Source organism: Littorina saxatilis, linkage group LG14, assembly GCF_037325665.1.
Source record: "Littorina saxatilis isolate snail1 linkage group LG14, US_GU_Lsax_2.0, whole genome shotgun sequence".
NCBI lineage: Eukaryota > Metazoa > Mollusca > Gastropoda > Littorinimorpha > Littorinidae > Littorina > Littorina saxatilis.
The window spans coordinates 35,597,304-35,610,441 of NC_090258.1; the positions used below are offsets into that span (position 1 = coordinate 35,597,304).

At 45.3% G+C, this 13,138-nt stretch overlaps 1 protein-coding gene across 4 annotated transcripts in view; it reads left to right on the forward strand.

Moving 5' to 3' along the window:
• LOC138947654 (pyruvate dehydrogenase (acetyl-transferring) kinase, mitochondrial-like) overlaps positions 1-13,138 on the forward strand; it is a 50,228-nt gene that overhangs the window by 14,646 nt on the left and 22,444 nt on the right. For all 4 annotated transcript variants that reach the window (XM_070319177.1, XM_070319179.1, XM_070319178.1 and 1 more), the window contains exons 3-5: positions 727-798; positions 2,319-2,382; positions 3,298-3,418. In XM_070319177.1, coding sequence (XP_070175278.1) covers positions 727-798; positions 2,319-2,382; positions 3,298-3,418 — 257 coding nt within the window. The remainder of the gene's footprint in view (positions 1-726; positions 799-2,318; positions 2,383-3,297; positions 3,419-13,138) is intronic.

Here is a 13,138-nt window from a genome sequence, read left to right on the forward strand (position 1 = left end):
AGATAACTGTTTCAAACTTAAAAATTATGTGGGGCACATGTTATGCTTTCATCATGAGACACATTTGGTCACATATGATCAAGGTCAAGGTCACTTTGACCCTTATGAAATGTGACCAAAATAAGGTAGTGAACCACTAAAAGTGACCATATCTCATGGTAGAAAGAGCCAATAAGCACCATTGTACTTCCTATGTCTTGAATTAACAGCTTTGTGTTGCATGACCTTGGATGACCTTGACCTTGGGTCAAGGTCACATGTATTTTGGTAGGAAAAATGTGTAAAGCAGTTCTTAGTGTATGATGTCATTGCTAGGTTTAGTTATTTGACCTTGACCCTGAAGGTCAAGGTCATGTCAAGGTCAAGCATGTGAGTCGTATGGGCTTTGCCCTTCTTGTTTAGTTGTGGATTGGTGTGCATTATGATAGGATATTATTTACTAATTTGCTGTGTATCATGGGTGCATAGAGTTTCAAAAAGACTCGAAAGAATTCCATTCAGCAAGTCAAATAGTGCATCCACATTATGTACAACATTTACTGCTGCGACGCCACAAAGCAGTCTGTTGAAATCGAGCCCAATAGAGATGGTGGCTATTAGTATTATGATAATCAAATGGAAAGATTGTTAATGAAGGTCCTGTTTTAGGAATGAACTAAGCTGTGCAGTGATAGTATTGTATGCATGAAGAAAGCTTTGTAAAGAAGGTGTGGTTTGGTATTACAGGTACGAGCAAAGCTTTAGGGAACTGATCCAGTTTGAGACAGCATCCAGTCCCTCTGAAAAGACACTCAATGAGTAAGTGTGCCCTGAGTTTTTTGTTATTGTAATTTTCTGTGTGCGCGTGTATGTAAGGGTTACATGCCGAGTCTCAGTGATTATTAAAAATAATGGTCGAAGTTGGCGGATCATGAAAAATGCGAGCTTCAGCGAGCTTTTTCATGACCGCGAACTGAGACCATTATTTTTAATAATCACTGAGACGAGGTGTGTAACCTCTTTATTCCTCCTTTCTTCAGTTATTCAAAGAAAACAGGAGTTTTTGTGCGAAAGTTTGATCGAATCCGAATCACTCAACCAGTCAACCTGCGCAGGCAATCGATTAATGCGCGGTTGTATAGTTCCGTGCAAATCATTCCATTCTGTTAACACTTCTTGTCAGTTTCCCTGTTTTGGACTAAAATCAAGTACACAGATATGCTGTTATTCTGCTGTGGCGGTAAAGGCAGATATTGTGTGTTCTGTTTATGATTTAGTATCGCTTAGGATAATGTTCTTTCGTCAAATGGGACTAGCAGACGAACTTTTGCACCCGTGTTCCAACGTTAATTACTGTATGAAGTTCAGTTTTCTGGGGAAAATAGTGTATGAAACCGCTTTATGTTGTTTAAATTGATGAGATGTGTGCATTTGGTTGCGTGTGATCTGTTTATAAAATGAAATATTGTTGAAAACTGACCGTCGGATTGCAGTCAGTGTTGTCGAAGAAACTGAGTGAAAAGAAGGGGAACTACTCTTGTCGCTAGACAAAGTATGAGTTACTTGCCTTGGGAATTTGCTTGTGATGAACGTTTGTGCACGGCAGATCTAGATTCCGAAAACAACCGAACTCATGGATTTTATATGGAGATTCATGTGTTCAGGCCTGTAGTTGTTAATTTAAATTCGGTATGTTTGTATTGTTTGCTCCAGAGATGTATACTTCGTACGTATAGAGCGTTCGGAACTTTTCAGTCGCAAAAGTAGTACCGAAACAGAACAGCTTCTCAACCCATTGCACTATCGAGGATTCAGGCTGTTGCTGGCTCGTTATTTGTTTGGTTGCTGGGTCATTATCGAAAAATAACTAGCTCTACAAGGTTACAGAGGTAAAGAAGCAGAGGGGGGAATAAGTGTGTGTGCATGTGTTTATAAAAGCCCCAATAACATTAGTCGGTATGTAATTTACATGAGCAAGTTTTCTAATGAAAGCATATGTTATGGTTTTATTTTAAATCAATTTGACTCTCGGTCTGATGTGGGTCCCTTCTCAAATCTCAGACCAATCCATGCCATGTTGCCCACCTGTGAAGCTTGCAAAGAAGGGTTGAGCTGCGGGAGGGTGTCTGTATGTAGGGTAGTTGGTGTACAGGGACAAGGGGAAGAGCATTTAATAAGCAAACAACCTTCCCCTCCCAAGGCTAGGAAGGAAGTGTATGTCTTAACAACAGGGTTCAAGAGCAAAGGCAAAAGGGAGTCTACAATTGGGTTGGAGGTCAAGGTGTGTGTGTGTGTGAGTGATGCATTGGTTGATTTCTTGATTGATGCTTTGATTGCAGCTTCGCAGACATGCTATGCCACATCAGAAACAGACATTCAAATGTGGTGGAAACTATGGCTCAGGTACTATGTCTTAATCATGTGTACTTGGTTTGAGAGAGAGCGAGACGCCATGATAAATTTCATATTTGCTTTGTAGTCCTATAACGGATGGGAACATTTGACAAAATCACACCCACACACAGCATATGGTGCATTTAATAAAGTCTAAAGTCTGTCATTTGTTTTATAAAAGATACTCATTTTTGAGGTATTGACGTCATCAGCAAATGTAGCCCATTGAATGTCCAGGCTTGTGGCTGTTGGCATTGATTTTCTGGTCCAGTTATTGACTAGGTGTCAGGCCTGAGGGGTAGGGTAAATATAAAATTCTTAGTGCCTGCCTGTATGTCTGCTGTATCAGAAGGAAGAGCTTTACTTGATGTTGAATAGTTCACAACTACTCAGTGAACAGACTTTTAGTTCAGATGTACATGCATGTATGATTTAATTAAACAATGTCCATGATTTCAGCGTTTGTGTAACAGTACCTGGTTAATATTTGAGTCTGTCCGTGTTGATTAAAAAATTATTTGTGCATGTTAGAATCACAATTAAGCATGTGAATGATACATGCTTCTTGCTTTGAAGGAAATGTTTTACTCATTCAAGTCTGTCTTTGTACGTCCTTTCTTTTCAAATCATAACATAATATTTGGTGCATTCAGGATAACCAGCACCAATGTCAACATGCACTCTAGATTACACATTGGGATTCTGAATGCTTTCCAACTTTAAAATTATTTATTATAATATACATATGTTGAAATAGAGGAAAACAATATCTCAAAATCATGTTTAAGAAACAAACAACTAAAATGTGTTCTTTTAGTAGTTAGTTTCTCTTTAGGATTCTGCAAGCAAGTCAATTTTCAGTAGAAATTTATTTTTTAGGAGTGTTAAATATCATCTTTAAACAATTTTGTTGTTTGTCCTCAGGGTATTTTAGAACTGAAAGAAGCCTATGGCATTGAATCCAGCACAGAGAACCGCATCCAGTATTTCCTTGACCGGTTCTACATGAGCCGCATTAGTATACGCATGTTGATTAACCAGCACAGTAAGTGGGCAAAATATTCTTCATTTTTGTGAGGGTAACCTCCTACAGTTGATTTTATTATTTGCATGTTACTTATTTTAGTGCTGTGGGTATGTATGTATGTGGAATGTGAATTTTATGAATTGAGATTTAAAAATGAAGAAACTACTTTGAAAGATTATCAGTGAGCTGGCGTTAAAATTAAAAGCGATATCCATGGAGTGCCAACAGCTAACAAAAAAAGATATATTTGACTGGGTAACTATCATACATACGTTGACATATTTAAGTTTGAAATAATATAACATGAGGTAGAGAAATGTGCTTTGAAACAAGAAGAATAATGGTTCAAAGTTAATGGTTCACCGGTCCTAAACTCTAATTGTAGTAATTCCCAAACGCAGAATCTCTTCTTTGCTATCACTTAGTGACTTACCCAGAGAAAGGTGTAAAATCCCGATATCTGGTAACCTACTCAGTCAACTTCATGAAATTTAATCACATATTCTTACTCCAATTCTTATGAATGCATTGACTTTAGTCCCACATGCTAGATGTCGAAAAACCTCTCAAATTACCTGCCCTTAGTAGGGTGGTAACCAAGCTAAAAGCGACGCCATAGCCGTTGCTATGGCCTGACCTTGCTCGGTTACCCATAACACCCTGCGCACCACGTGAGCGCCAGCATCCGTCATAATCATTCTCGACTTTCGACAACACACGGTGGACGTGTCCGAATTTCGCTCTCACTTTTGGCCTTCACATGCCTGCTCGTCCTTGAGACTAGCCGGTTCTTGGGGGTCTACCTGTCCGTCTACCTTTTGGTGAGATCTTTCCTGTGTATGTTTGGTATAAATGTTGATAGCTTTGTGTTGAACACGCACGCAGAAGTTTTTTGTTCTGGGTGACTGTTTTTCGCCGGTCTTAAAATGGCCGACAACAAAGCTAAACGTGGCGCGAGACTGGAAGGTGACAAGGCTCTTAGCCTGGTTTAGAAAACTATACCTAAGAGTAGCCTAAGAACTTTGATTTGCCTATTATGCGGGTCGTAGATCCGTCAAACAGCACTTCTTTTTATGTTCCTATCCCTCCGAGGGTGGGTTCAGTTCTTTCACAGCTCGCTTCCCCTGTTGGGGTTAATCAGCCTTTAGGCTCCTTATAGACTTTTTGTTGGATCGTCGTCGGTGCGACTGATGGGGGGGGGGGGGGGTGGCCGTGTGGCTATTCTTTCCCCTTTCTCTGAGTAAGAGGAATCAGTCAATGTCCTCCTTTTGGGGGGACTTAACGATGTTTTGGTCTGTGTTTTCAGCTGTTTCAGGCGCGATCGGCGGTTCCCGCCCTCCCGTTCGTCAGCTTCGCACTGTGGTCAAGTGCAAATGGCCTGTTCGGTTCAGCCCGTTTTTTGCCTCTGGTGGCTCTGGGCTGTTCTCGAGCACCCCTTCCTTTCGGAGGGGGGGCCTGCTCCCTGCCTGCGTTTAACCACTCTGATTACCGCCGGTACTTCACAGTGTGTTACGCAGCCCCCCGCCAATGGGGGGGGATAGGGGGGGCGCTCCTGCGTCGCACCGTCGCCTGGTGCAAACGGCCAGTTCGGTTCAGTCCTTTCTGCCACTGGTAGACTGGGTTGTTCGCGAGCACCCTCTCCTTTAGGAGAGGGGGCCAGCTCCCCGCCTGCCTTGGCCGCTCGGCTTGCTTTAAAACAGCACTGCTGGGTCGGTCATGCAGCCCCCTTACCGTGAGGAAGGGGGAGTGGGGGGGCACGGTAAGTCACGGCCAGGGCTTGTCCCACTCTGCCCTTTGCGGGCAGGGGGCCGTGTTAGCTTCCCACCCTTTCCCGCCCCCCGGGCGCGTTCGGGTGGCGGCTTTCCAGGCGACGTTACATACCCCTTCTCTGCTCCGTTTGGGGCAGGGTGGGGGGGGGTATCAGTGGCTCACTCTTTCCCGCCCACCGGGCAGGATCGGGTGGGGGCTGGAGTAGCGTTCCACCCTTTCCCTCCCTCTGGGTTGGACGGGGTGGGCGCTGTTGGACTGTCTTCACAGTCTGTACCTCTATTGTCCTGGCCCGACAATCGTTCGCCTCCCCTATCGGGGTGGGCGGGCGGTGGGCTATAGGACTACAGCAGGTGGACGGAGGGGGGTCGGCCGTTGCTCGGTTCGTCTCTCTCCGTCGCTCTTACTGCTGTGACGAGCCACCCCCCTCCCCATCTGGGGCATGGGGTGGCTCAGGCCTTTCTACACAGCGGGGGTGCTATGTACGGCTTTCCAGGCTACGTTACATACTCCTTCTCTGCTCCTTTTGGGACAGGTGGCTGTGTTAGCTGCCCGCGTTTGTCGCGGGTCCACCCTTTCCCTCCCTCTGGGTTGGACGGGGTGGGCGATGTTAGACTGTCTTCACAGTCTGTGCCTCTATGGCCTGGCCTGACAATCGTTCTCCTCATCTATCGAGGCCTTTCTACACAGCGGGGGTGCTATGTACGGCTTCCCAGGCTACGTTACATACTCCTTCTCTGCTCCATTTGGGACAGGTGGCTGTGTTAGCTGCCCGCGCTCGTCGCGGGTAGCGGTCGCGGAACAATGAGCTCGACTCTTTTTTGTTCTCGGCAGGGTGTCTCGCACAGTGGTCAGGGAACAATGAGCTTTGCTCCGTTTTGTTCTCTGCACGGGCTGTGCCGGCTGTCTACCTGGGACAGGCGGAGACAGAATATACTCTTTCTCTCCAGTCTCCCATTCTTTGTATTCACAATGGTCTGCGGGGACTCGGCTATAGTATCACCTGGCCAGTGGTCATTGTCCTTAGCCAGCATAGGTCACCCCCCCCCCCCTCCTAGGGGTGGGTGAGTGATAGGGCTACTTGACTTTGGCAGGTGGACGAGCGAGGATCGGCCGTTTACGGCCGTTTCTCTGTTTCAGTCCTTACCCCCTCTAGGGGTTGCGGCTGTGCTGGACCACCCCCCTCCCCACTTGGGGTGAGTTGTGGTTCAAACCAGGTAGTCTGGTTCTTAGCACTGGGTTGCTTCTCTCGCACAGCGGGTGGGGTAAGATGCGCCGGGCCCGGCTTTGTCTTGTTTCTCCACTCTATCTCCTTCTCGGCAGAGATCTGTGCCAGTTACCAACCCCTCTTCCCCCCACCTCTTGTTCAGGTGGGCGGTGTTGGGTTGGCAGTCAGAGACTGATCACGCTTTTCATCCACACTCTTGGCGGTGTTATCGGCAGGAGTATTTAGTGCGCGACCTCCCCGGTCTCCCCTCCTTTTGTGTTTTACACAACTGGTGGTTAGGTCGGACTCCTTGTTGGAGGAGGGGTAGTGTATAGGGTTGCCTACTGGTTGTAGGTTTCCCATACATAGAGCGGCTGCCTTTGCAGTTTACTTTGTCCCGGATAGGTTGGGGGTGTCTCTCTTCCTTCCTCTTCCGGGATGGCTTTGGGTTTTCACAGGCTTTCTCACAATTTGTTTCATTTGCTGAGTCTCCGGTGATTGCCTACCTCATGCCACACTTTTGGCTTGTTCCGCACCTTAGGATAGTGGTCTTCAGCCTTCACCTTTCCCGCTGCTTTATACGCAGGGGACTGCTGGCTTCGGGGTTTCAGGCTGCTTCGTCCTTGTCACAACCCGAGGTTTTAGAGATGCAGAAGAAGCTTAAACAGGCTTTTTGTAGATACACGAGATGATGTAATTGTTATATGTTTGAGTGTATATAATAATTGTGTTATTTACAACATAAGCATTGGAGTCCAAACACTATTGTAGAATGTATGCGTGTGGGATGTGAGATGCTTTACGCCTGTAACTTCGCGTATTTGCAAGTTTGTGTTCGAATCGTGGAACGGGCTATAGTCACCCGGTAACGCGCGGTGAACAAACCAGGTCAAGCTGCAGAAAACGAAAGTTTGTAAATATTTGTTGGGCACAGTAGTGCAAATTAAATAATGTTCATTTCACCTGGTAAGATAATATAGTGTAATGCATAAATTATATTATAGCGTATCTATAGGCTATTTAGTAAGAGAAGAATTAACATAGTCCGGGTCAGCGGTGTACGAATACACTTTGGCACCCCGTCAGCGAACTAGCACGGTTTTGGTTCAGTGCTACCCGAGAGAGTCAACGGTACGGTTGCAGACGTACTGGCGGGCGCGAGTACTCCATCACCCGGCGGTTTTTTACGGTGAGCGTTGTCATTGACTTGGCGGGTGGACACTCACACACAGCAATACAGCACACCGTCTTGTACCTCCTTCTGCCCTGCCGAAGTCGGGGTATCCTTTTTAATCCACCGAACATTAATATCCACAGCCATGTGTGTCTCCTGCCTCCGAACACACACGCCACAGAGCTCGACTCGATGTGCGCAGTTTCGTATAAAAATTATTTTCCAAATTTCCCCACTGTGTTTTATAAAATAATCATATTATGAAAGCACATACATTCTTATCTTAGTTATTATGTATTCATTGTTAGCAAACATCGGCATTATTCATGTTTTACTTTAAACGCAATCATTGTTATTTATAGATCACAGGCACTTGATGTAAGTAGGTCACACACGTGTAAATGTTGTGCCCAGTCCTTGTTTTTGTTTCTGTTATTATTTTAGTTAGCAGGTCTAGTTGAGCACGTATTAAGTATCATGTACCCACTACTAGTCATTGTGCATTTTAGTTAATGGACTGATGATGTCATTTGTATGGAGTCGACGCACGTGCGAGGATATGTATGTGTGGGAGGGGGGGGGGGGGGGGCGCGGGAGATGGAAGCTTGCTGTATGTTATGTAATGTATATATTGTGTGTGATACGTGGAAATGTGATACTATTTATTTGCATGTATGATACAGGTACAAATGTGATAATTGTAGGCTTATACTAGTGATTACTGTGTGTGATACATGAAATGTGATATGAATGCTGTTTTTATATGTTATACTCTTATTTTCTCCCAAGCGCAAGACAAATTCTTCTATGAAAATTGAAGCCAATAAAATTTGAGTTGAGTTGAGTTGACTATTGTTTCGAATTGCTGTGGCTGAGTAGATGTCGTTGTCTAATGTTTGTTTCGTTTGTGTTTACGTTTCAGTAGTGTTGTAATATTGTGGGACACGGTGATTTTGAAGCGTGTTTATGTCCGTGGGAAGTTGCACGGGAAATATGAGAATTACATCGACCGGCCCATTACTACCTATTCGTATAGGGAGCCTCAGGATTTACATGTATATTAATGCATGTTTGGAAGTGATATGCAGTGAACATACAGTGGAATTATATGTGTGTAATTATTTGCACATAACTGTTAAATATTCGTTTACACGGAATATCACATTTTATACAAGATGGCGGTCTACTTTCCGACAACTTTTGTATCCTTATGTTATTGAGCATGTTGTTTTATACCTTCATATTATAGTGTGTAATATTACGCGGGGAGTTATCATACATGTGGGGATATGGGTGTTGTGTCATGCAATTGTGGTTGCGTAATGTAATGTTAAAGTTGGATACCACAATCTAACATTAGTGAACGTTTGTCCAGTTATTTGTAACATATCACATGGCGTATATGGTCATGATAAATACAATAAGTTTATAGGTTTAAGCAAACTATAAATCTATATTGAAAAGCCCCGTTGTATAGCTAATGTATTAAATAATTATCCTTTTCCATACATGGTTACTTGGTGTAAAGTTTCGATCTTGATGTCCATCGGTATGATGCGCTAAAGGTTTGCATCACCGATGAACACCAACACAACCATCGATACACGCCAGGTAGCTAGGGATGTTATTGTTCAGTATTAACGTGCTGATTTTATTTACATGCAGTTGGCCGGAGAGAGAACGGAGGAGGGACGTGTGTTCACGTGAAGGCGTTGTGATCTGGACATATGGGACGCTGTCAGGAGGCGATACGGCTCACAGCAACGCAAGAAGAGCGGCGTGGGTTACTCCGACCAGTAGATTCCACCCAGAGTGTACGCAGGACCACCAGAAGACAGCATGAGGAAGGAGTCTGGTCAACTCTACATGCCTAGGAATCTGGGGAATAGCTCCGAAGGACTGGAGCTGGGTTCGACGTGCTTAGGCAGTCGGGGACCTTTCTAGGGGGTCAGGATCAGGAAGCTGCGGCCTTCTGAGGAGGGAAGGACATGTGAGGCCTTGGTGGGCGTTGTGTATCCCGAAAAAGCTAAGTACCCTGTCGTGGTTAAAGCATGTGTCTGTGTTCGTGTAATTTGGTGATGCGACCTTATTGAGCGCCGTATACTAACAGGCTATTTAACCATAGGGGGGGTGCTTAGGACTGGAGTTCCAGGATAATTTCATGTGAATTCATGTGTCGTCAATTTTCGTAGTATTTGTAGAGTGTACACGTTAATTGTGTGGATGTTTCGTGCATAAATTTGTGTTTATTATATAAAGCTTGCAAGTTACATGTGGTTCCTTTAGTCTTTTTATACATAGTGATGTCTGTCTCCACTTGTAAACTTTCTTGGGTGTGCGTTAGTGAGTGAGGTGTATGTTTGCGTGTGATCCCAAGATTGCTCAATCTTGTGGAGTTAAGTCGTCACGTGTCAATGGTGGAGATGCCGGGGACCCATGAGTGATATGCTTTCGAGGCGAAGCTCTGGGACCCTTTAGTTATTTATTTTTTTTTTGGAACCAAATTTGTTTGTTGTTGTGTTTGTTTGTGTTGTTGGTATAGTTTGTGTGTGGTGTTTGTTGGTTTGTGTGAGGTAGTGGTGACCGTTTTGATTTGAAATTTGGGTGACTGTTTAGACATCCCGTGGGTGGTTGGAGGGGACTGGACATCTCTCAGCGGTTGAGAGGTGTTGGGTTACTTAGCCACAAAGGATTCATCTTTAGTCCATCCGTTAAAGTCAGACGGCGCCACTGAAGCAGATCGAACTAGCAAATACGCATGTATTCTATATTCGGATTCGGTTAAAGTAAAGTTTCATTCCGGTATTACGCTAAGGCTATGTGGCTATTGATTGTGGTAAAGTATAACCAAATGTCAATAACTTACGCGGATTTCGTCCGATTTCTCGGTGGGCTTCGGTACGCAGTTTGATGCGTTTTCCTTTCGCGTGCATGCAACATTTTTTCAAGTGGTGCAGCGTTTTATCTAAAATGGCGACGGGAGGTGATGGAGTGGATTCTCCGGTGTCAGGGCGACTTAGGTCACAGGACGAGGCGACTGATAGTTTAACCGGATTAGTTACATCTGAACTCATGAGGAAGGCAAAATCAACTCGAGAGAAGCTTCTACATAGTCCAGGACGTGAAGAAGGGGAGTCCATTACGTACTACCAGAAGTTCATGACTTTAGGAACGCAGATGGAGTTGAAGGGAGATAGTCTTCGAGCATTCGCCGACGCTAAGATAAAGGAGATAGAGGACGTACGGGCCAACAAGGAGAGGTTGAGTTTAGAGAAGAAGAAATTGGCGATGGAGGAAAGGAAACTGGAAGAAGCACGGGTGGAAGCTCAGAAGCAACGCGAGTTTGAGGAGAGTATGGCCCAAAAGCAGCGTGACTTTGAGGAGGCCAAAGTTCAACGTATGGAAAGAATGGAGTCTGAAAGAATCGATGAGATGAAGAAACTTCAAGATGAAGCACAGAGGCACGCAGAACGATTAGAGGAACAAAGGGCAAATAATCAACGAGCTCATCAGAAGGCGAGGGATGGAATGGTAGAATCTACCAAAGTAACACTTCCTGCATTCGACGAGAACAAGGAGGATATAGAAGCTTATCTTACCAAATTCGAGAGATTCGCAGAGGAGTTAGACTGGGACCAGACAACATGGGCGAGACGCGTGAGTACCAAACTCAACGTGAAAGCGACGACCTTGATTGGGGATATGTCGAAGGAGGACGCTCGAGATTACCAGTTAGTGAAGAAAGAGTTACTGAGAGGATTCCGGTGTACAGCAGAATCGTACCGAGAGAAGTTCAGGGCAGCAAGAAGGAAGAGCGAAGAAACGTTTTCAACCTACGTGAGCCGGATAACGCGGTACCTGCACAGTTGGATGGACCTAGCGGAAAAACAACGAACTTACAAGGACCTCTTCGACCTGGTTCTTTTGGAACAGTTGCTTACTGGCATCCCGCAGTCTGTCGCTACGTTCATTCGACAGTCCAAAGCCACCAATGTAGCTGATTCAGTTGAGCAAGCTCAATGTTTCGTGGATGCACGTCCTGGTTTCGACTCATCACAGAAAGGGGGGAAAAACCAAGATAAAGGAAACAATGGGAAGACAGACAGTAGGGTGCAACTTACCCAGGGACAAAGGGTAAAAGATAGTACTGTCAAATGTTTCGGATGTGGAGGGGATCATCTCATAAGGAATTGCCCGGAAGCGGGGAAGCCGAGGGGTGGCGGAGAAATGTATGGGGCAGGCATACAATGTCACAAATGTCATAAGTTCGGACATGTAAAGAGGAACTGTCCAGGAATAACCCTTATCATCAGTCCAGAACCGGAGGAGACTGCAGTGAGAGAAGTTTTCTTGATGCGGGAGGTAGAAGCGAATTACAAGATCCATTCAGGGTTATGTGGGAAGTGTGATCGTCGTACTCAGGGAGAAACTTTCGACATGACAGTTAGGGTGAACGGGAAGGCAGTGGTAGCCATACGTGACACGGGAAGCCCAATGCTGTGTGTTAGCGCTGACCTCATCGACCCGGCTACGTACACAAACAGGACAAGAGAAGTGTCAGGAGTGTTTGAAGAGCAGGGAACAGTACAGGCTCCCATAGCCATCGTGAAGTTAGAATCTTCGGTGTTTGTAGGGAACGTGGAAGCTGTCGCTATTCAGAATATGGCAATTCCTGTATTGATAGGAAACTACATGGTCCTGCCAAATGGAAAGGAAGTGAGAGTTCCGGTGTACGGAAAGAAACATGTAATTCCATCTTTGTGCGCAGCAGTTCAGACACGAGGACAAGCAAGGAGAGACGAGAGAGGGAATCTAACATTGAAGATTAATGGAGTCCCCTTGGCACAAAGGACCTGTGCTGAAATGGCTCAAGCACAAGAAGAGGATCCACACCTAAAACGTGTGCGCGAGTTGGCGGTGGAAAAGAAGCCATGGCGTCAACAAGGAACCGGGAATGTTCGATTCGTGATACGTAAAGCTTTGTTGTACAGAGAATACTCAGGTGCAGATGGAGTGGATCACCGACAGTTAGTGGTGCCCAGTGAGTTCCAGAACGAGGTGATGAGATTAGCTCACGATGCACCCATGGCAGGACACCTAGGGGGAACGAGAACCAGGAATCAGACATGGGATTCTTCCGTAAAATTACGGAATTCCGTAAATTTTTAGGCTCCAGGGATCATTCTTGAGATTCGTGCAAATCCGCTGAGAAAATGTTGGGGTATATGTAGGTAAAGACCCAAGTTTTTCGGCCGGTCCGCTGATCGCGACGCTCCATTCCATACTATTCTTGAACGGTTGGTTCCTAAAACGGTCAGACTGTTGCTGGTCGATCCGTATGGGAACGCGCTCTGTGTCTTTGTCTCCTACAGTCACCGTTTCAACGTAGCTATCGGGGATTCAGTATAAGCTAAAGCATACCGTATGAGAATGATTCGGCGCCATTTTTACATCGCTTCGAGCCACTTGCCAAAATGATGAGGAAGCTAAAGCGAGACGAAACCGTTCTATCCCGGGAAATTGACCAGCAGAAGTACAAGAAAAATCTCTGGAGATTCGACTGGCTCGATGAAGTTGTATCATTGAGCTG